Genomic DNA, 25062 nt, shown 5'->3' on the forward strand with positions numbered 1-25062 from the left:
AATTGTCGAGGATGAAGAAAAGTCAGCTGCATCAGTATCAATTCCCAGTGTTTACAGATACTTGTTTGCATGGACTTGCTATAAAGAAATCTGACATACACATAATGTAAATGATAAGTAAATAGTTTCTTCAGATACAATGCTGAAAATCAATAAAGTAAGACAAAAATCAAAGAACAAAGAGGAGAAAAAATAACACTAAAATCTGCGTAAAATAACAGCAGTTACTAACAAAATACAATGAGTTTTACCTTGTCAGTAACAATGACAAAGACAAATGTTCACCTGTACGAGATGGTGCTGAAGAAGGAGACAGTCTGGCTTTTCGAAGAAGGCCTGTGATGAGACCAGCTGTCAGAGAACTGATGAGTGTTGTCTTGCCTGAGCCAGTGCGTCCTAGAAACTTTACACTAAGTCGAGATGGGGGCTTTGAAGTTGGAATCAACTGCCGTATCAGTTCATCCCTCTAAATATTGAAATAAACAAGAAAAAAAGACATTCAATACCAATAAAATGGATGCTCTGACAATCATTACATACTGTAGTTACAACTTAGTTTTGACATATCATAAAAACTTATGAAAGATGTGTTTTAAAACAAAATTTGTTCTGAAAACAATTATATGTTGCTAAAGGTCATTGATGCTATTACAACGCAGCAAAAAAGAAACTCCCATGATTGATTACGTATAATTTATATTAGGAGACAAAACTTTGGTAGTGCAAAGTTTTTTAATTAATGAATTAATATTTGTAACTTACATTTTTAAGTTTAGCAAGAAGGTTAGCAACATCATTGAAACCATGTTTTAAAGCTGTTATTTCAGCTCGTATTCCATCAGTATTCTTCTGATCAGTATTACATCCAGCAAGGCACAAACATCTGAAAAAGGAAAGAATGAAAGAAAGTTTAAGCAAGGTATATGGAAAAGGCACCAAAGAAAATTTAGATGGGGCTAGAGTGAACCATTTTGGACAACTTTATGAAACAAATGAGAAAATGTAAATGGGCTGCATTCAGTTATATTAAAATCTGTATACAATACTATTTTCATTGAAATGGTCTGCTTTCCTTATTTCCAAAATGAATATAATTTACAGAAATGCTTCTAAAAATACGTAACATAATTGTTGATACTTGATTTTTGTGTATGGCTTGCATGCTATCTCTTTATTATTCTGTGTTTTACTCTCCTGCAGTTCTCAAAGAGTTTGGCTTTGTCATTCTATTGATTTTAAAAATCTTAAAGAGTTCCTATTCTTGTCAACAAGTTGGCGTCTGTGGCGTCCTCTTCCTGATTCTGCTTTACCTTAGCAGTGATAGTGTGCAAAATCTTTAAATATTTATTTCACAATAAATCATACTTCCCTTTACAGAAGCAGTCTGTAAATCTGCGACAGTCACCAAGAAATAACTAAAAACTATTACAGTTGCAACAGTGTATTACATTTACATGTATTTGTCAATCATTACTTTTCCAAATGTGTCTATGATTTTCAGATAACTGCTGTAGTGTACAGTCGAGATGGCATAAGAAGATCCCTGACAGCCTGTATTGCTGTTGCCTGCTTCCTACTGTGAAGCATTAATGGTTGTTGTTGTTGTTGTTGTGGTCTTCAGTCCTGAGACTGGTTTGATGCAGCTCTCCATGCTACTCTATCCTGTGCAAGCTTTTTCATCTCCCAGTACCTACTGCAACCTACATCCTTCTGAATCTGCTTAGTGTATTCATCTCTTGGTCTCCCTCTACGATTTTTACCCTCCACGCTGCCCTCCAATACTAAATTGGTGATCCCTTCATGCCTCAGAACATGTCCTACCAACCAATCCCTTCTTCTAGTCAAGTTGTGCCACAAACTTCTCTTCTCCCCAATTCTATTCAATACCTCCTCATTAGTTACGTGATCCACCCACATAATCTTCAACATTCTTCTGTAGCACCACATTTCGAAAGCTTCTATTCTCTTCTTGTCCAAACTATTTATCATCCATTTTTCACTTCCATACATGGCTACACTCCATACAAATCCTTTCAGAAATGACTTCCTGACACTTAAATCAATACTCGATGTTAACAAATTTCTCTTCTTCAGAAACGCTTTCCTTGCCATTGCCAGTCTACATTTTATATCCTCTCTACTTCTACCATCATCAGTTATTTTGCTCCCCAAATAGCAAAACTCCTTTACTACCTTAAGAGTCTCATTTCCGAATCCAATTCCCTCAGCATCACCCGACTTAATTCGACTACCTTCCATTACCCTTGTTTTGCTTTTGCTGATGTTCATCTTATATCCTCCTTTCAAGACACTGTCCATTCCATTAAACTGCTCTTCCAAGTCCTTTGCTGTCTCTGACAGAATTACAATGTCATCGGCGAACCTCAAAAGTTTTTATTTCTTCTCGATGAATTTTAATACCTACTCCGAATTTTTCTTTTGTTTCTTTTACTGCTTGCTCAATATACAGATTGAACAATGTCGGGGAGAGGCTACAACCCTGTCTTACTCCCTTCCCAACCACTGCTTCTCTTTCATGTCCCTCGACTCTTATAACTGCCATCTGGTTTCTGTACAAATTGTAAATAGCCTTTCGCTCCCTGTATTTTACCCCTGCCACCTTTAGAATTTGAAAGAGAGTACTCCAGTCAACATTGTCAAAAGCTTTCTCTAAGTTTACAAATTCTAGAAACGTGGGTTTGCCTTTCCTTAATCTTTCTTCTAAGATAAGTCGTAAGGTCAGTATTGCCTCACGTGTTCCAGTGTTTCTACGGAATCCAAACTGGTCTTCCCCGAGGTTGGCTTCTACTAGTTTTTCCATTCGTCTGTAAAGAATTTGTGTTAGTATTTTGCAGCTGTGACTTATTAAACTGATAGTTCGGTAATTTTCACATCTGTCAACACCTGCTTTCTTTGGGATTGGAATTATTATATTCTTCTTGAAGTCTGAGGGTATTTCGCCTGTTTCATACATCTTGCTCACCAGATGGTAGAGTTTTGTCAGGACTGGGTCTCCCAAGGCCGTCAGTAGTTCCAATGGAATGTTGTCTACTCCGGGGGCCTTGTTTCGACTCAGGTCTTTCAGTGCTCTGTCAAACTCTTCACGCAGTATCGTGTCTCCCATTTCATCTTCATCTACATCCTCTTCCATTTCCATAATATTGTCCTCAAGTACATCGCCCTTGTATAGACCCTCTATATACTCCTTCCACCTTTCTGCTTTCCCTTCTTTGCTTAGAACTGGGTTTCCATCTGAGCTCTTGATATTCATACAAGTCGTTCTCTTATCTCCAAAGGTCTCTTTAATTTTCCTGTAGGCAGTATCTATCTTACCCCTAGTGAGATAGGCCTCTACATCCTTACATTTGTCCTCTAGCCATCCCTGCTTAGCCATTTTGCACTTCCTGTCAATCTCATTTTTGAAACGTTTGTATTCCTTTTTGCCTGCTTCATTTACTGCATTTTTATATTTTCTCCTTTCATCAATTAAATTCAATATTTCTTCTGTTACCCAAGGATTTCTACTAGCCCTCATCTTTTTACCTACTTGATCCTCTGCTGCCTTCGCTACTTCATCTCTCAAAGCTGCCCATTCTTCTTCTACTGTATTTCTTTCCCCCATTCCTGTCAATTGTTCCCTTATGCTCTCCCTGAAACTCTGTACAACCTCTGGTTCTTTCAGTTTATCCATGTCCTATCTCCTTAAATTCCCACCTTTTTGCAATTTCTTCAGTTTTAATCTACAGTTCATAACCAATAGATTGTGGTCAGAGTCCACGTCTGCCCCTGGAAATGTCTTACAATTTAAAACCTGGTTCCTAAATCTCTGTCGTACCATTATATAATCTATCTGATACCTTTTAGTATCTCCAGGGTTCTTCCATGTATACAACCTTCTTTCATGATTCTTAAACTAAGTGTTAGCTATGATTATGTTGTGCTCTGTGCAAAATTCTACCAGGCGGCTTCCTCTTTCATTTCTTAGCCCCAATCCATATTCACCTACTATGTTTCCTTCTCTCCCTTTTCCTACACTCGAATTCTAGTCACCCATGACTATTAAATTTTCGTCTCCCTTCACAATCTGAATAATTTCTTTTATTTCATCATACATTTCTTCAATTTCTTCGTCATCTGCAGAGCTAGTTGGCATATAAACTTGTACTACTGTAGTAGGTGTGGGCTTCATATCTATCTTGGCCACAATAATGCGTTCACTATGCTGTTTGTAGTAGCTTACCCGCATTCCTATTTTCCTATTCATTATTAAACCTACTCCTGCATTACCCCTATTTGATTTTGTGTTTATAACCCTGTAGTCACCTGACCAGAAGTCTTGTTCCTCCTGCCACCGAACTTCACTAATTCCCACTATATCTAATTTCAACCTATCCATTTCCCTTTTTAAATTTTCTAACCTACCTGCCCGATTAAGGGATCTGACATTCCACGCTCCGATCCATAGAACGCCAGTTTTCTTTCTCCTGATAATGACATCCTCCTGAGTAGTCCCCACCCGGAGATCCAAATGGGGACTATTTTACCTCCGGAATATTTTACCCAAGAGGACGCCATCATCATTTAATCATACAGTAAAGCTGCATGCCCTCGGGAAAAATTACGGCTGTAGTTTCCCCTTGCTTTCAGCCGTTCGCAGTACCAGCACAGCAAGGCCGTTTTGGTTATTGTTACAAGACCAGATCAGTCAATCATCCAGACTGTTGCCCTTGCAACTACTGAAAAGGCTGCTGCCCCTCTTCAGGAACCACACGTTTGTCTGGCCTCTCAGCAGATACCCCTCTGTTGTGGTTGCACCTACGGTATGGTTATCTGTATCGCTGAGGCATGCAAGCCTCCCCACCAACGGCAAGGTCCATGGTTCATGGGTGGGGGTGTGGGGGGGGGGGGGGGGGGGAGCATTAATGGCTGCAGGCAAAAACAGTAGCCAGCTACAAAGATACTTCAACATGTATGCTCTGCAAACTACTGTGAGGGTATGCCCCAATGTACAAGTTATTATGGTTTCTTCCCATTCTATTCACATACTGAGCGTGGGAAGAATGATTGTCTGAATGCCTCTGAGCGTGCAGTAATTATTCTAATCTTACCCTCACAACCTTCGTGTGAGCGACACACAGGGGGTTATGTATATCCCTAGAGTAATCATTTAAAGTTGGTTCTTAAAACGTTTTTAATAGACTTTCTCAGGATAGTTTATGTCTGTCTTCAAGAGTCTGCCATTTCAGTTCACTGTACCTCTATGACATTCTCCCGTACATTAAATAAACGTGTGACAATTCATGCTGCCATTCTATGTATGCATTCAATATCCCCCGTTTGTCCTACCTGGTAAGAATGGGTTGCACAAATGATCTGTAAGTAATCTCCTTAGTAGACCGATTGCATTTCCCCAGTATTCTACTAATAAAATGAAGTCTACCACCTGCTTAATCCGACTGAACCTATGTGATCATTCCATTTCACATCCCCACAATTCATTACACACAGGTATTTGTATGAGCTGGCTGATTCCAACAGTGACTCAATGATATTATAGTATAGGATACTACATTTTGTGAAGTGCACAGTTTTACATTTATGAACATTTAGAGCAAGTTGCCAATCTCTGCACCATGCTGAAATCTTATCAAGATCTGACTAAACATTTACGCAGCTTATCTCAGATAGTACTTCATTGCAGATAACTGCATCATCTGCAAAAAGCCTCATTTTACTATTGTCTGCAAGGTCATTAATATACAACATGAAAAGCAACAGTCTCAACACACTTTCATGGGGCTCGTCTTAAGTTACTTCTACACCTGACGGTGACTCTCCATCCAAGATAACAAGCTGTGTCCTCCCTACCAAAAAGTCCTCAATCCAGTCAAAAATTTAACTTCATACCACATATGATTGTACTTTTGGCAATAAGTGTAGGTGTGGTACTCAGTCAAATGCTTTTCAGAAATCAAGAAACACTGTATCTAGCTGGTTGCTTGATCCAAAGCTTTCAGTATGTCAAATGAGGAAAGTGCAAGTAGGGTTTCACATGATCGATGTTTCCAAAAACCATGCTGGTTGGCTTTGAGGAGGTCATTCTGTTCAAGATACCTCATTATGTTTGAGCTCAGAATATGTTGTAACTTTCTACAACAAATCAATGTCAAGGATATTGGGCAGTAATTTTGTGGTCCACTTCTACTACTACTCTTCTTGTAAATGGGTATGGCCTGTGCCTGTGACAACACTGAGGCATTGCCATAGAGACATTTACATAATTGCATTATGTTATTTGTTGAGGTACATCCGTGAATCTGCTGTGCCCAACACACTGAAACTGTCAGGGATAAACTTATGCCAACTCAACTATAGGATCAGTTTTGTAAGTCCTTTTCATAGAAATTTGCCACTGCTGAAAATAATAAGCAGACACTAGTTGCTTACACTTCCAACATTATCGTGGAGGTTTGAGGGGCATTATCTGGAACACTAGTTCTAACTGTTACATCAGTTGAATTAATTCCTCTCCCGTCTTGACTATCCCCAACTTTACTCTTCATCACATGAACCACTAATTCATTCACTGTCTAAATCGGTGAGATTTGATTGTAAATACCTGATGTTCTTACATTTCCTAAATATATATTTTATAGGGGTTCCTTAAAACCCCAACATATGTATTCTGCTGCAAATGGAAAAGGGTAGCCATATTTATAAACATATGTAATGATTATTACACAGCTCACAATTATGTGCAGATGTTGCATATCACTAGCCAAAACAATCTCTGCATGGTACACACAATGCAGAGTTACAAGGAGTCTTCAACAGAACTTAAAGTAAATTCCGCAATCTGAATGCTTCTGAATTCCCAGACACCATCAGTGAGCTTCACCTCAGCAATGATTGTTAAACATCATTATAATTAATAACTTCAAATGCCATATATTAAGAAAAAATAGGATCTGCTTTTAGCAGCTATTTCATCTTTGTTATCAGTTCTCATCAAGGACATGCTTGTTTATGCTCATCATTCATGAAATCCTAAAAATTTGCCTGTAGTTTCCATTTTTTTAAGATTATTAATAAATTCTCATTTCTTTATTTATTTCTTCACAAGACTTTTCTCCTGCATGTTTACACAGCTGACATACAGAAAAACTTCAAAAAAATGGTTCAAATGGCTCTGAGCACTATGGGACTCAACTGCTGAGGTCATTAGTCCCCTAGAACTTAGAACTAGTTAAACCTAACTAACCTAAGGACATCACAAACATCCATGCCCGAGGCAGGATTCGAACCTGCGACCGTAGCGGTCTTGCGGTTCCAGACTGCAGCGCCTTTAACCACACGGCCACTTCGGCCGGCAGAAAAACTTCATTCATTGAAAAGCGGAATATATACTGGAACTCTCCAATGAAAAATGAATAGTATTATAAAGTTTGATTACAAATGTTATTTCAATACAGACATGTAAATATACAGGGTATCACAGAACAACAGGAATGTTTGAAATGAGTAGTGGCAGCCATGGGCAGGTGGCAGCACTGCGGGTTCGTGAAAGTTAGCGAGTAAACAGTCCACCATTTCAGTAATTGTGGATTAGTGAAACGGGCAACAGTGTGCGTTAGTACAAAAATGTTTTATAAAAACAATCATAGTTTGGTAGCAGCGCAGAGGGAGTTTCGACGTTTTTACTATTTAGGACGTCATGATGCTGCTCCGTCAAAGCATGCGATAAAATGTAGGATTAATAACTTTGAAGAGACTGGATCTGCCCTCAAGAAGAAACCAGCAGGATGACCAAGAAGTGTGCATTCTCCAGGGAAAATTGATGTTGTACATGAGTCTGTCTTACTGAGCCCACAGCGTTCAATTCGTAAGCAAGCAGCAGTGGTTGGAATGTTCCATCTTGATTTAAAATTTCATCCATACAGACTACAGATTGTGCAACAATTGAAGGACAACGATTACCAGTTATGATTAGATTCTGTTATCAAATGATAACAAAAATAAACAATGACGACAAATTTCTAAATAAGTTGTGGATGTCAGATGAGGCACATTTTCATCTCACAGGTTATGTGAATAAACATAACTACTGTTACGGGGCAAACACAAATCCTAATGACATTCATGAGTGCCCTATACACACTAGTAAAGTGACAGTATGGTGTGGTGTTTCATCACAGGGGATTAACATACCGTATTTTTTCGCAAATGAAACAGAAAACACAATAACTGTCAATGTCGATCGTTACATGGAGATGTTATGAACTTTCATTACACCTGCATTGGACAACGTTCCAAACATTCAAGAAGCCTGGTATCAACAGGGTCGAGTGACATCACACACTGCTTGGCAGTCAGTGGCATATGTGTGAGAATTGTTTGACAACCATTTGATCTCAGGATTTGGTAACATTCCCTGGCCCCCTAGATCACCAGATTTATCCATTTGTGATTTTTTCTCATGGGGCTACTTCAAGAAAAAAGTCTACACGACTTGACAAAGATCCCTGGATGAGTTAAGACAGAGAATTCAGGATGCAATTCACAGTACTCCAACTGAGATGTTGCAGCGGTCAATGAGGAATCTCAACACAAATTTCACAAATGTATTCATGCAGGAGGAAGCCATCTAAAGGACGTAATTTTTTAAAAATGATAAATGCCATCAATGTTTCATAAATGGCAAAGTTGTAAGGTTTCAATTACTATGAATGCAATTTCTTTCTTTCGTCACTTCTAGTTTTATTGGATTGTCAAAATGTTTTCGTTTTTCTGTGTCACCCTGTACAATCATTCTGATGCAGGAGGGAACATGAGGAGTTGGCTTTGTGAGAAGCATCTTGCACTGAGATCTACAATCATGATGCACTGTATCTGTCCAGCACTTTTATGAAGCAGCATGGTAAAATCGGTCCTTAGTGGTTATGACTTAAGCTTCCAAAACTGGAAGTTTTAGATATTAGCAAAATTTGTGAGCTAAAGATACAATCAATCTAGGACACCCCATCTGAAACTTCTATCTCCATTCACTCTATTGTAGAACAATAAGTTGGATGTTTTAACATAGTGTTGATGGGCTTGCAGAAAAACAACTATCATGCCAAGCTAACAGTTAATTACGTGTGGTGGTAGGCCTTCAGCATCCATCTATGACAAATTCATTGGATACAGTGTAAAAGTTTGGATTTGAGAAGGATTGAGGAGAAAATTGGTCATGCTACTTCATATGAACCACCCTGGAATCACTGACATCCTAAATTTGGATAGCTACATGGAGATTTGAACCTTACTTCTACTAAATTTAGTCCACTGCCTTTAGCACTATGTCACCTTGCCTAATAGTTGAGAAAAAATAACTGAAGGGCAGTTACTAGAATAAACATTAGTACCAACTTGCCCCACAATCAAACTAGAAAAACTATACTGTATTGCTTTGGAGAGGTATTTGCTGTCACTGAAGGGGATATGAATGCAAAAGCAGGATAAAAACTAAAGACCAATTAACTACAGAAAATTTAGGATACCATACCAGAGTTGACAAAGGTCATATTTGACTACATTATGAGACAGAAATGCTAGCCATTATTTACCATCAGGGGCAAAACTTTTAACAATCTCAATGATCCACATAAAATAAAGCTGATTACATTATCCTACCTTCTGGAATTATTAGTTGCTTCCTTGGTGAGGATAGAGGGGCAAGTTGGGGACGGTCATAAATGAATGGCAGGTCACTCAAATCACAGGAGGAGCAGAACCCATCAGTAGTGAGGACAATGGTTGATTACTGAGAACAACAGGTGATCCAGCTACTGCAAGACCACTCATCAGTTCACAGAAGTCAAATTGTTCATCAATGGTTTTTGCAACAGGCTGACGTCAACCTTATCAACTGGCCTATTCAAGCTCAGGACTTGGCCTATTCAAGCTCCAGACTTGAATTCCACTCCAAATTTGTGGGCCAAAAATGAAGTGTCACATGAACTTACACTGGCCGAAACCTGCCCCTCAGACATAGATACACGGGCAAGGCTCATGAATGACGAGACATATTTCCAGAGGCCGACTGCCTCTGTGCCTCCTTGGTTGAGGCAGGTAACTGATGCCAACTATGGGTGTACCTCATACTACCTTCATTACTGATGTGAAACTTCCTTCGTCTCACACCACTTCACATTACAACATTTGATACTTCATCTTTATTAATTAGAAATTTAAGTGAAATTACTGTACTTTAAATTTTATTTATTGAATTCATCCTATTTAACACTTAATACAAGGAAATTTGCAAAATGCTCGAACAAGCATCGTGGTACATGTTATTTAGTATGTCTCACTTCTTCCTGCTATATTGATGACAGATTTTTGTGGAGGAACATGATTTTCATTTAGAATGAAATTTTCACTCTGCTGCAGAGTATGCACTTATATGAAGCTTCCTGGCAGATTAACATTGTATGCTGGACTGAGATTTGAACTCAGGACCGTAGTCTTCCATGGCCAAATGCTCTGCACACTGAGCTACCGAAGCATGACTCATGAACCAGGGGAAGAGATCACCTTACTTCATGTGGAAAGAAATCTTGTATAGCGGATGGACAAGTGTGGATAATCAATTAACATTTATAGTAGGTCTGGATACATTAAATGGAGAAAGAGGAGATTTTAATCAGGGAAAAATTGCTATACAGAAAACACACACACACACAGAAAAAAGTAAAGGTAATCATTATCTGCCAAAATTTACAAGTAGAAAAGAAAGTAATTTCTGTTACACAGATAGGAGACACAACACTGGAACTAACAGAATGAGAAATAATAAAGTAAATAACAACTCACAAGTATTTGCAGCTAGTAACACAGGCACTGTTGACAATACAGTAAAGCATAATGTATTGTTCTCTTACAGCCCTTGACCTGCTGCAGTTCAAAATGAAATACCATGTTATCATTAGTGGTACGGCATAGCCGGACTACTGCATCAAGAATCAGCGAACTGTACCACTTCACAAGTCAATCTGAATACAAATAGAAATGGTGTCCTAATATGAGGCAGTCAGAGAAAACATTAATATCAACCAATATACGAACAGGTAAACACTAAAATAATGCTATTGTCTTCCTTATTGCCTCTCCAACATTTTCTGCGTTTATTGTGCAACAGAAGTGTAGTCAGGTAATACGAAAGCTCTTTTTCATACACTGTGCCCATTTCTCTTGTTAGTGTCTTCACAGAATATACATTCAGTGTCTCCATCTTCTTCAGATTGCACGTTTGAAATGTTTTCCTCAACTGAATTTGTGTGACACAAGGACGACTGCAAGATTGTTTCCTGTGTTTTTCTCTTGTTCAAAAACAAAAATTTTGTTTCTGTCTCCTTTGATTCCACTACAGCTTTCATCTCTTTTTACTGTTTCAAATGTTTCCCAGTATGGTGACAATGTTAGCTACTTAACAGCTTCAGAAAGCATTGATTTTACTAGATCAGGTGGCTCTTGTTGTGGCTAGATGATTTTGGGAGCTGGATGGATACCAGTTGGACTAAACATTAACTCCATTGTTTTATCTTGTATGCCAAACTCCTGGTTTACTGCATTGTCATTATTTCTGTGTATATGCCTGTTTCATGGGAAATGTCTCGATTTCCAAAGGCCATTTGTAGCATTTTCCATTGTTACTGCTCACGAGCAAGCCTCTCCAATTAACCTCGTGATCGAAAATGAGGTTGCTACTTGAGCTGGGTTACTTGCCCATAAGGTTTCTGTTTTTTGCGGATCAACATCATCAGTTTTCTGCTATATTAGCAGGTCCTGTGTATTTCTATTTCCTTTGATCCATTGCTTCCTCCATAATATTGCTATATGTACTGCCATCCAACACTTGGAGATAATGCATTTTAAAAGGTCTCATGAATTCTACAAAGGAGGCTGTATTTTATGTGTGGAATAAGGTGATAAACAGATGACATGGACACATTTTCCTCTTGCTTTGTATATCAAACAAATTTTATATGATGCCCATCAAGTACTAGCACAACAGGATCATCACCTGATGTCTTCACAAAGTTCACAAAATTGTTAAAACACTTATTAAAAATATGAGTCTTCATTCAGTTACAAGGGTGGCAAGACAAAGTTACCGTAGTATTGGATACTGTCACATATAAGTACACATAGTCTATCACATGCTAGTAATAAGTCATCTTATACTAGAAACCTAGTCTCCTAGTTATGCTGCTCAGTTTGAAAAACAATTCATTGTAGCAAATGAAATATTACTTTGTGAAGAGTAGCATCAAATGAATATTGTTGCAACAGCTACTCAACTTCAGATATTACGGTAGTACATTAAAAATTGTGTCAAATCAGAACATGAATAGGCATTTTCTCAAATTAAATAGTAATTGCAGTAAGGCAGAGAGCAGCGCATTTCATCATTCTGTCATCTGAAGTTTCATACCCACAGACCACTAACATTATTAAACTCAATTTTTCTCACAAACTATGGAGAAATAAACCACACTTTATGTTGGAGAACCATATTCTTTGCTTGTCCTGTCAATTGGAAGGTTGTGCTATTTCTTACCTGACTACCTCTTTTGGATCATTCTACACATTGCATTGGATTTTAATAAATACTGCCTGGCAGAATGTAAGCATCTTAATCAGACCCACTACGTTGAATAGTTGAACTTATTTTTCCCAGCTCATTTGTAATTTTGAGACGAAATTTCATGAGCTCATCGTTAAACAAGTAATCTATCTTACTTGATTTAATTTAATGATTTTTTCTGTTGCACCTGCTTTTTCATTCTGCCTGCTACTTCTATAAATAGTTTTATGCAGACAGACAAAACTTTATATTTGGCAACTTAATTTGGACCTGATTGTTTTTGAAATTGAGAGTGATAGTAAGCTTCAGTGTTACTGGATAAAAGGGCGTAAGGTTTGCTGTTGAGCTGGGTGCTTACATTTGAGTGTTTAATTTAATAAAAAAATATATCACTACCTGTTTCATTTGGCCAAAGAATTGAATAATAGCTCAGTTAGAAATTTGAAATATGAGCCTCGTAGAAAGACAAAAATTTGCTAGAAGTCTGACTAATCTAAAATAACTTACTCCTCTCCACACAATAGTATTTTCTCTCACTCCTATAAAATGAATGCCCTTAAAATAACTTGGATGAACTTTGTTTAAAATTTTGGGAGTTTTTTGATACTGTTTTCAGCTCATACTATAATAGTTCTCCCAAGGCTACAAATAATATACACCAGTTTTGTACTTTTTGAAGCAAGAGAAACTACCACAGAAAGGCATTGGTACCTACCATGATGGGGCATATAATAGTACTGAACAGATGGTGGAACCTAACTCTCATTCTATGGGTGATGATCAGACACTTTGACCACGAGCTAATTGCACAGCACTGCTAACACCACCTTTAGATCACACCTAGCTCTGTCGTTCAAACAACTACATATTTTGCAATCTCTGTCAGGTCCTATACTTCCGTGTATAATGTGTAATTGATTTTAATTTCCAGTATTGTGTACAGTGTGTTTCACTGACACAGTAATATGTTGCCGCTATAATGCAACATGCGCATCAATGGGGCAGAAATATTTACACAAATTGTGATGTGGCTGTATAGGCAAACAATGTCTCGTGTGGGACTTAGTCATACTTCATGGGAACAGTTTTGTTTTGTCAACTGTACTGTACTCGAAAGAAACCAACTAATCAGACATGAAGTCAAGAGATGCAAATGCTGATAATTCAATTAACCCTATCCAACCCAATTTTTCTACTCACTGCATTCTCTGCAAACCTTACTTATTTTATGCAGTTAACAATGGCAGGGCTTATGGATTATTCTGCTACTATTTTAAGAAGATAAAATGCAATATGAGGCACTTGACAACTATATTTTCTTTTATGTTAGTTTTTGCAAACCCCCCCCCCATGAACCATGGACCTTGCCGTTGGTGGGGAGGCTTGCCTGCCTCAACAATACAGATAGCTGTACCATAGGTGCAACCACAACGGAAGAGTATCTGTTGAGAGGCCAGAAAACATGTGTTTTCTGAAGAGGGGCAGGAGCCTTTCCAGTAGTTGCAGGGGCAACAGTATGGATGATTGAGCCTTGCTGTTTTGGTACTGCGAACGGCTGAAAGCAAGGGGAAACTACAGCCGTCATTTTTCCCGAGGGCATGCAGCTTCACTGTGTGGATAAATGATGATGGCATCCTCTTGGGTAAAATATTCCGGAGGTAAAATAGTCGCCCATTCGGATCTCCGGGCGGGGACTACTCAAGAGGACGTCGTTATCAGGAGAAAGAAAACTGGCGTTCTATGGATCGGAGCATGGAATGTCAGATCCCTTAATCGGGCAGGTAGGTTAGAAAATTTAAAAAGGGAAATGGATAGGTTAAAGTTGGATATAGTGGGAATTAGTGAAGTTCCGTGGCAGGAGGAACAAGACTTTTGGTCAGGTGAATACAGGGTTATAAATACAAAATCAAATCGGAGTAATGCAGGAGTAGGTTTAATAATGAATAAAAAATAGGAGTGCGGATAAGCTACTACAAACAGCATAGTGAACGCATTATTGTAGACACGAGGCCCATGCCTACTACAGTAGTACAAGTTTATATGCCTACTAGTTCTGCAGATGATGAAGAAATTGATGAAATGTATGATGAGATAAAAGAAATTCAGGTAGTGAAGAGAAACGAAAATTTAATAGTCATGAGTGACTGGAATTCAACAGTAGGAAAAGAAAAGGAAGGAAACCTAGTAGGAGAATATGGATTAGGGTTAAGAAATGAAAGAGGAAGCCGCCTGGTAGAATTTTGCACAGAGCATAACTTAATCATAGCTAACACTTGGTTCAAGAATCATGAAAGAAGGTTGTATATGTGGAAGAACCCTGGAGATACTAGAAGGTATCAGATAGATTATATCATGGTAAGACAGAGATTTAGCAACCAGGTTTTAAATTGTATTACTTTTCCAGGGGCAGATGTGGACTCTGACCACAATCTATTGGTTATGACCAGTAGATTAAAACTGAAGAAACTGCAAAAAGGTGGGAATTTAAGGAGATGAGACCTGGATAAACTGAAAGAACCAGAAGTTGTACAGAGTTTCAGGGAGAGCATAAGAGAACAATTGACAGGAATGGGGGAAAGAAATACAGTAGAAGAAGAATGGGCAGCTTTGAGAGATGAAGTAGCGAAGGCAGCAGAGGATCAAGTAGGTAAAAAGACGAGGGCTAGTAGAAAACCTTGGGTAACGGAAGAGATACTGAATTTAATTGATGAAAGGAGAACTTACAAAAATGCAGAAAATGAAGCAGGAAAAAAGGAATACAAACGTCTCAAAAATGAGATTGACAGGAAGTGCAAAATGGCTAAGCAGGGATGGCTAGAGGACAAATGTAAGGATGTAGAGGCTTATCTCATGAGATCATTTTGGATTCCATAGAAATGTTGGAACACGTGAGGCAATACTGACCCTATGACTTATCTTAGAAGAAAGATTAAGGAAAGGCAAACCAACATTTCTAACATTTGCAGACTTAGAGAAAGCTTTTGACAATGTTGACTGGAATACTCTTTTTCAAATTCTAAAGGTGGCAGGGGTAAAATACAGGGAGCGAAAGGCTATTTGCAATTTGTACAGAAACCAGATGGCAGTTATAAGAGTCGAGGGACATGAAAGGGAAGCAGTGGTTGGGAAGGGAGTGAGACAGGGTTGTAGCCTCTCCTCGATGCTATTCAACCTGTATACTGAGCAAGCAGTAAAGGAAACAAAAGAAAAGTTCGGAGTAGGCATTAAAATCCATGGAGAAGAAATAAAAACTTTTGAGGTTCGCCAATGACATTGTAATTCTGTCAGAGACAGCAAAGGACTTGGAAGAGCAGTTGAACGGAATGGACAGTGTCTTGAAAGGAGGATATGAGATGAACATCAACAAAAGCAAAACGAGTATAATGGAAGGTAGTCGAATTAAGTCGGGTGATGCTGAGGGAATTGGATTCGGAAATGAGACTCTTAAAGTAGTAAAGGAGTTTTGCTATTTGGGGAGCAAAATAACTGATGATGGTCGAAGTAGAGAGGACATAAAATGTAGACTGGCAATGGCAAGGAAAGCGTTTCTGAAGAAGAGAAATTTGTTAACATCGAGTATTGATTTAAGTGTCAGGAAGTCATTTCTGAAAGGATTTGTATGGAGTGTAGCCATGTATGGAAGTGAAACATGGACGATAAATAGTTTAGACAATAAGAGAATAGAAGCTGTCAAAATGTGGTGCTACAGAAGAATGCTGAAGATTAGATGGGTAGATCACATAACTAATGAGGAGGTATTGAACAGAATTGGGGAGAAGAGGAGTTTGTGGCACAACTTGACTAGAAGAAGGGATCGGTTGGTAAGACATGTTCTCAGGCATCAAGGGATCAGCGTGGAGGGTAAAAACCGTAGAGGGAGACCAAGAGATGAATACACTAAGCAGATTCAGAAGGATGTAGGCTGCAGTAGGTACTGGGAGATGAAGAAGCTTGCACAGGATAGAGTAGCATGGAGAGCTGCATCAAACCAGTCTCAGGACTGAAGACCACAACAACAACAACAGTTTTTGCAACTACGTATGGTGTTTTTATTTATGGTTGTTTATAGCTTTTCTGTATGATACATCTTGAAGCATTCTTATGGGTGAGTCCACACTTGCTCTTTCACGTTTCGCACTAGAAAATTGTTTCACTTCTTCCTCTTTCTCCTTGTGTTTGCTGCAAACTATGCAGTCCTTCATTGATTTTCTTCTTCTTTTTATTCTTTTCATTTTGCGTTATAAGTCTCTACTTGGTGTCAGGCAATGATGGTCTTCCTCTCTTCTTTGAAATTGTATTTCTCACTTGGCCGACTAGCTAGCCGACAGTATTTATCCGATAGGAAAAGTGAATCTGCAGTTGTTCTCCACATTTGTTTTTGTCTTTTGAGTAAAGAATATTACTGCTCACTACATCAACTTCAATCAGACAGAAGAAAAATTTTTCCCACCACTTGAATGATCATCTTGTAAAACCATATCAACTACTGTACTGATCAGCCCTGTCCACTGCTCCAATAAATTTAGTGTATTCCAAAGTAACAGTGGGTTTCAGCAACCACACAAGCTCTTTCTTTCTATAACCAGGGATCAGTTGGGTCTGAGAACCAAAGAATGTACTCAACATTAATCTCTGTGATGGAATGAAGAACATCACTCAAGTTCAGAAAAAAAGCAGAACACCTTGAACAATTAGAGATAGGACATTCACACTCACAGGACATGTACATTAATATGTTCTGCAGACATGATTAACATTTGAATCATGTCGGCCCACGGTTTCGAAGTCAACATCGATACCATGGCTCAACACCACCTACCTATAAAATGTGCCTGTGGCTCTCATTGTCACTACAAACTACAGGTAATGGGCCAGTGTGATTTGAGTAGAGGTACAGGATGCCTATCAGATGTATAAATGAAACAAACTGTACCGTCAAATCAGTGGGTTTGAAAGAGGGTGCATTACTGGCATGTGAGAATTCGATGCATAAATCCAGAAAATTGTTGCTCATGGGGATGAAGTGTTTCAGCAGTGCAACAGGTGTGTGGATAATGACTCATGAAAGGCTGTAGAACATGATGACAGGTTAGGTCACACCACCCAGACCACCCCCACCCCCATCAAGATGATCAATACCTCATCTGAGTGACATTGCAGTACAGATCTGCATCCTTCTCAGCTCTGGCACAACAATGGAACAATTTAACAGATCATACACTATCGGGGACGACTGTCCATCACTGTTTATTAAGGCACAGATTATGCACTTCCCCACCTACCTTTCATGAATGTGCAGAAACATGGCAGATGGTAATGGCGTATGTAACAATGCCACTGTGGACAGGAACGGCATCAGATAGTGTTTTTAGATGAATCCAGGTTCTGTTTGTTTGAAAATGAGGGCCACATTATGCTTCGCTTCAGACAGGGAGAGCAGCATCACAGTGACTGAATTCGCACAAAACATCAGCACCAACTCAAGGCCTTATGATGAGGGGTCCTACTGGGTACAACCACAAATCACAGTTTGTGCGTGTCCAGTGCACTGTGATCAGTGATCAGTGTGGCCAATGTGAATGACATCCTGTGACCCGTAGCTATAGCCTTTCTGCACAACACCCCAGATGCATTTTTTTTCACCACGACAATGCATGACCAAGTATTGCTGCATGAACACGTCTTCTTGGGGTCATGGGATGTCAGCCTTTTGCCCTGGCCCACCTGATCTTCAGACTCATCGCCAACCGAAGATGTGTGGGACATGGTGAAACAATGGGTGCAGTGCTGTGACCCAATCCCAACCACCACAGATGAAATTTGGAACCAGCTGAATGTAGCATGGATGGCTGTACCACAGGACACCATTCACATCTTATATGTGTTGGTGTCATCATGCTTGGAACAATATATCAGGGCCTACTAGGCAACAGGAGACATGCTGAATCAAGGTGACTGAAATGCTAATCATTCCTGCAGAACAAACTAACGTACATATCCTGTGAGTATGAATGTTCTATATATAGTTGTTCAAGGTGTTCTGTTTTTTTCTGAACATGAGTGTATAATTTTCATCCCGCTTTGATATGCACATAACTCATATTCAGCAAGTTCCATCTTCTTCCTAGAAGGCATAACTGTATCCATTAGAATATGAAGCAAGTTGAGGGCATTTGTAAAACCTGTCAGTAAAGACGTGATAGCCTGAACCATCTGCACAAGGTAGCACTTGAACCATTATTCAGGTTGCAAAAGGTAAATCAGAACAAATTAGAATTTCTGTTGTTGTCTTTCCATAATATTTAATGCGACAAACAACTTAACTATTTTCTGAATCACACAGACAGAAAACTTGTAAATCCTACTACGTAGGCTTCTTTGGATTGTAGCACTTGAACTGAATTCTTCCTTTGAATCCTACTACACTCTCATCTATAGGCACATTTCTTTTTGGTACATAAAGTCCTTTGCATTTACTGTCAATATACTCACTAATGTTCTTCACCTTGTTCCCTCTCATATATTGACACACCTGAGCTCTGACAGGTGGAACTAAATGCAATATCCAAAATATTTGGGCTGGAAGAAAAAGAATAATAAGAAGAAACATCCTTGAAAAGAGAAGTTTCTAACACTCTCTTTTTACCAGGTTCTAGCTAAAAATGTTTGATTAACATACTCGTAGATTAAGAGTTCGTTAAGTTCAGTGAAATGCTGTGATTGTGTACTTATCTTGTTGGTTTCAATGACTTTTCTCCATCAATTCATTGTTAAATGGTGTGACTGATATTAATTACTTCACTGCAGAAATCCCAGGAGTCAATTTGAAAAACCGATAATATTAAATAATTTACACCAACAAAGCGTTTGCATTCTGTGTTAATGTTTATATTGTTCCAGGATGTTCATACAGTGCACAGCTCACAGAAAATGACAACTGACTTTACAAGATCATGTACTCAAACTAACTGAAAACTACTACCCCCCCCCCCCCCCCCCGGCTCTTAGGCTCACTGCTTGTATAGTTTCTTAACAATAGAAGTTCTTTGAAAGTATTGATCAACAAAGTCACATTAATTATGTATGGTTTCAGTTGCCTGGGACTGCAGTCATTTGCAGTCATGTCTCTCTCTCTCTCTCTCTCTCTCTCTCTCTCTGCGTGTGTGTGTGTGTGTGTGTGTGTGTGTGTGTGTGTGTGTGTGTGTGTGTGTGTGTATTGTCGACAAAGGCCATTGGCCGAAAGCTTTCAGTGTGAAAATCTTTTTGTTGTGCCTATCTGTGACTCAGCATCTCCGCTATATTGTGAGTAGCAACTTTCCTTCTCATAATATTGTCACGTTAATTGAGTTACAATTAAAATCAAGTTGTTTCACACATAATTACAGTTACAATTTTGAAGATAATGAATGACTGATTATAACAAATTTGATCTCTAAAATTGCTTTTCAGATTTAGTGTCAAAATTCTATTTGAGATATTTGACTAAAAATACTTGATACAAAATAATTAATACCTCATTAACTACAGTAGGAATTTTGATGCTAACACATTTTGGAATACTTTACATAATGTAGAAATAGATTTTGAGGTTCAAATTTTACATAATAATTTTGTTTTGATCAAATGATGAAAATAATAGTTTTTTATGACAGAAAGTTCTAGAACTCGAAATTATAAAATTAATTACAAAGAATCTGATTTGAGTTTTTATAGAAACATAATCTCGTGAGAGTGTGTAACTTTCAGTGCATAAGTTAGCCAGAAAGCTACCCAAAACATTAATTTTCACATTTTATTAAATAACTGAATTTTCCATTTAATGAGTGAACTGATTTTAACACTACCATTTCTATGTGATTATTGTCTGATAGTTACAGAAATGAAATAATTAGTTTCTCTGCAAATTTTGTACAATTGATGATTACAATAACATACTTTTCCATTAATTAAAGATTTCTGGTAGTTGTATTTCAATGAGCTGTAGTTGAATAAATGCCTGTGTTAAATGTTATATATCTCATGTGCAATGCTACCTGGGCTGTAGTTGAATAAATGCCTGTGTTAAATTTTATATATCTCATGTGCAATGCTACCTGAAACAATACACTGCACCAAAGTTGTGTTTGCTATATTGTGTAATGTGTATTGCATAATAAGTAAAATGTGAAAGTGCGGTACGAAATACTTCATATAAGGGTCCCCACAGTATGTCCTATCACAAGTTGATTCTAGCCAGTCTTACATACAACAGTCAACTAATTCTACCTTCAAATTCAAGGCCATGTTCAATACTACACCAAGAGAAGACTTCAGTTCTTCTAATGAAATATCCCTCCATGACTGCCACATTGAAAGTTTTGTAAGTGGAGTGACTTTCTGTATCTTTTCTGTAGCATACACATCAGTAGCATTCACAGTTTTGCTAATAAGATTATCAGTGAAGAAGAGTTTGAAATATTTAAGTTCGGATTTTGATCGAACACCACGAGGATTGGTGAAACCTTCTTGCTTGACAGAAAAAAGAAACTTCAGAAGATCACCCTCGCCATCGTGATTAACTTTCCAGGTATCTCCTACAGGGTGTCTCTCTTCATCACTTTCCACTCCATTGGTAGATTGTCTACGAGAAGCCACCTGACAATATCATCAGCACTTTCATGTTTTCTACTAGCCATTATCCTATTAGAACTCTGTGAATACAATATGCTTTGTGTTGTCACCTTTTTGTACTATGTGCTGCCATGTGTCTAAGGAATCCCAACACTGGATCAGATGGAGAGCACAATAATGGAAATGATTCAGGCATCATCTCACATCGGAGCTGTAGCGGAAAATTGTAATGTTGGATGTAGTCTGACAGTGGATCAGAAAAAACTAAGAATATGAAGGTACACAACAGTAAATTAAGCAGCAATTTCTGCATCTTAGAAACTAAAGACTTTACAGATATAGACAAAAGAAGTAACTATGTAACAAAGTTACTTATGCAAATAGCAAAGCTATTTGCAGACACAAAGAAAGCAAAAGAAAAGAATCTCCAACTGAATAAAGCAACTGTCAAACAGAACGAGAGAGTTTCAAGCAAATGATAACATTAATTACAAAAAACTATTTGGAAATGTCTTACAGAGGCTGTAATGAAATACAATGAAAATCTGGTAAAAGAAACAACTGAAAACAGCAAGGGCATCAGAAAAACAAAGTAAAATACTGTATTGGGTAAACACCACATTTCATCAGTTCAAAAGCCAGATAGCACACTAACTAACAAAAGAGAGAAAATTGTTCTAGCATTTTTTTAAATATTTATATAACTGACGAGATGAATCAGAAACATGGATGGTTAACAAAAATAACAACATTCTGTAAGTAAATGAAGATGAGCTGTATAAAGTCATTTGAGCTATGGAGAAAGGAAAAGAATGTGGAAATAATGTGTTTCAACAGAAACACATAAAGTTGGAGGTAAAGTGATATGAACGGAATTCGTAAAATTGTTTAAAGAATGTCTGCAGAGGAAGAGTCTCTCAGAAACTGAAATAATGCTCTAATTATTCAACTTCGCAAGGGTATATTGAGAGATTATTTTTCCTTTGCTATAGCTATTTTATTTGACCATGAGTGGAAACTGTGAGAGTTGCCATAGGAAAATAAATAATGGGATACATTGTGGGAACTGTACCAAACAGCATCATTCAAGGAGAGTGGTGGGAGGGAGGGAGGGAGGGAGGGAGGGAGGGAGGGAGGATGTAGTGGGGAGAGCTCTGGGGAGGTCACTGAAGCCCTCTCTTGAAAGTGCAGCAGTTACAGGTTAACAGAGGAGCTGGAAGGAAGATCTGTGCTCTTTGGGTACATCTCGATGATACTGGGAGAGAGCTAATGAAGGCAAAAAAGGCATTAGTGGGGGGGGGGGGGGGCTGGGAACTGGCAGTTGCAGTTGGCAGAAGTCTAGCAGATGGCAGTTACTATGATAGTTCTGTTGAGTCTGCCAGTAACAGAGACGAAAGGAGAGGAGATTCAGTATTGTGTAACAGTAGGAGATGTGCAGTAGACTCTGCCTATTCGTAAGAAGGTTAGGAATAACATTAACATTAGGGAAAAGAGCATATTTCTGCTAGGTAGCAACCCTCAGTTACCGGAGGTGTTAGGAGACGAGTATCAGATCACCAGCATTTTCAGTCTAAGTGCTGTGTTGTATCAGATGGTGGGTTTAGGGTCTTTGCGGAAGGATTTCATGAAAGATTATTTGATAGTGACAATGAGTGGGGCTGGGAACAGCTTGGATAGAGACTGAAAACACTTCATAGGTTGTGAGCCAAATAAACAGTAGCAAAGATGTGAGCATGGTTGGGCTGTCCTAACATCATGACTCGGCAGTGCCTTATGGTGAATAAATGTGTTGCTGGAGATGGCACTGATGACTGTTGACTGGGCACTCACTGCATTGTGCCAGTAAGGACTATCTAGAGATGGGACTACACTAGGTACAATCTGCATGACAACAGGACTAGGAAAGGGAGGTTGGTGGCATTAATTAGTGAGATTATAGCAGATAAGTGTGGGGCCACACGTGGTCAGATAACTGTTGTCATGGGCTGGATTACACCCCCACCCCCCCACCCCACCCCCAGGGATAAATCATGATAACAGGAACTCATTCCTTGAAAATATCTGAACCAGTTTAAACATTTCTTTCACAGGTACACGAAAGGTAGAATGTACCACACTGGTGAGCACGAAATCAACTAACAAAGCTGGGCATCCACAATAAGTTACTAATTCTGTAAGTGTACTGTTTGCCTGGCAGTAATGTGGACACTTTCTTCAACAAATTAACTGGAGTCCTTGAAAAACTCTCAGCCCCAAAATCTCACATAACAACATATGAAGACATGAATATTAACATAGGTTTAATGAGAAATTAGTAATAACTTCCTACAAATTTTGATCATTTTTGGCATGACAGTAATGGCAAACAATACTGCAACTAGGGTATCAATAAGTTCACCATCAATCTTAAACTATGTACTTACAGATATCAACACAGAGAATTATAAAGTATATGTAAGGGGTCTTGGCCTTCACGATCCTTCTTGTCAGATAATAAAGCTAAAGACAATCTTGGTAAAACCCACAGAACTTCTCAGAAAAGAAAATACATACTGTTTCTATGGTATTGGCAAATCAAACCTGGGATGTAGTGTACATGGAAAACAAGGTACATGCTAAGTTCCCTAAAGTCTGCACAATGTTCAAATTAATTCTTGAGAGACATTTTAAAAAGTAGCCACTTCAACAGCAGCAACTAAGGAAACTAGAGGGACAACTGTCAGTGTTATAAAGTACTCTCACACACTTAAATTTCTCAGTCTTTACCAAAGCATTACTATTCCACAGCTCCTAGATTACTATCAAAGGTAAAGAAATGGAAAAAAAATTACAGGAGGGTACTGCTTGCTGCAAAAAATAGTTCAATGATAAAGTAATACAAAGCATATCATAAAACATGAAACTGGAAAAGGCAGACACAAGTATAACAACATACAAATCATACATGTTGGTAGAATAAGAGAGTATCATCAGGAATTGTTGTTTTGTAAATGACTGTTTACCTGATATTGTGACAAAGTTGCAACAAGCTCTTCCTAAAACACATGCCCCACCTGCTTTGACTTAAACAGCAAGCACAAAGATGATGTTTCCCACAACAGAGCTTGAAGCCAGGAAGACTACACTAAAAAATGGAGAGATCAGCAGCCATAGACGAAGTTCCAGTCTACTTTCTGAATGTGTGTATAGACAGCACGCATACCTCAACAATACATAATAGTTGCATGTTTATGGTCCTGCAGTCAGTTTCCCAACAAACTGGAATTAGTGCAAAGGGCATAGCAGCATGATTAAGTGCCAGAAGTAACCAGAGGTTGTCTTTAGGGTGTGCAGCAATGAAGTGCAAAACTATGTCTCGTAGTTAAAGTTATCTTGACCAAATTGTGTAACAGGGACCAATCAATTGAGTCACTGCAGTTGTTAAAACACTTATATTGACAAGCATGTTTGCTCTGTCTGGCAATCCTAATTTAGGTTTTCCATTATTTTTCAAGCAAATGCTGGGATGGTTCCTTCATCAAGACCACAGCCGACAACTTATACTATCCTCATAAAACCATACTAACACATTCTGTATGTGTTATTTATCTTCATTTCATTATGGTTCAATGGTTCAAATGGTTCTGAGCACTATGGGACTTAACATCTGAGGTCATCAGTCCCCTAGAACTTAGAACTACTTAAATCTAACTAACCTAAGGACATCACACACACCCATGCCCGAGGCAGGATTCGAACCTGCGACCATAGTGGTCAGGCAGATCCAGACTGAAGCGCCTAGAACCACTCGGCCACACCGGCCGGCATTTCATCATGATGGCGAA

The 25062-nt window shown here is 38.5% G+C and overlaps 1 protein-coding gene across 1 annotated transcript in view; it reads right to left on the minus strand.

Moving 5' to 3' along the window:
* The window catches only part of LOC124789541 (death-associated protein kinase dapk-1-like), a 248001-nt gene that overhangs the window by 147795 nt on the left and 75144 nt on the right, over positions 1–25062 (minus strand). The window contains exons 6-7 of the mRNA XM_047256938.1: positions 763–883; positions 286–466 (exon numbers count right to left, since the gene is read on the minus strand). Coding sequence (XP_047112894.1) covers positions 286–466; positions 763–883 — 302 coding nt within the window. The remainder of the gene's footprint in view (positions 1–285; positions 467–762; positions 884–25062) is intronic.

This window comes from Schistocerca piceifrons, chromosome 3 (assembly GCF_021461385.2).
Source record: "Schistocerca piceifrons isolate TAMUIC-IGC-003096 chromosome 3, iqSchPice1.1, whole genome shotgun sequence".
Lineage (NCBI taxonomy): Eukaryota > Metazoa > Arthropoda > Insecta > Orthoptera > Acrididae > Schistocerca > Schistocerca piceifrons.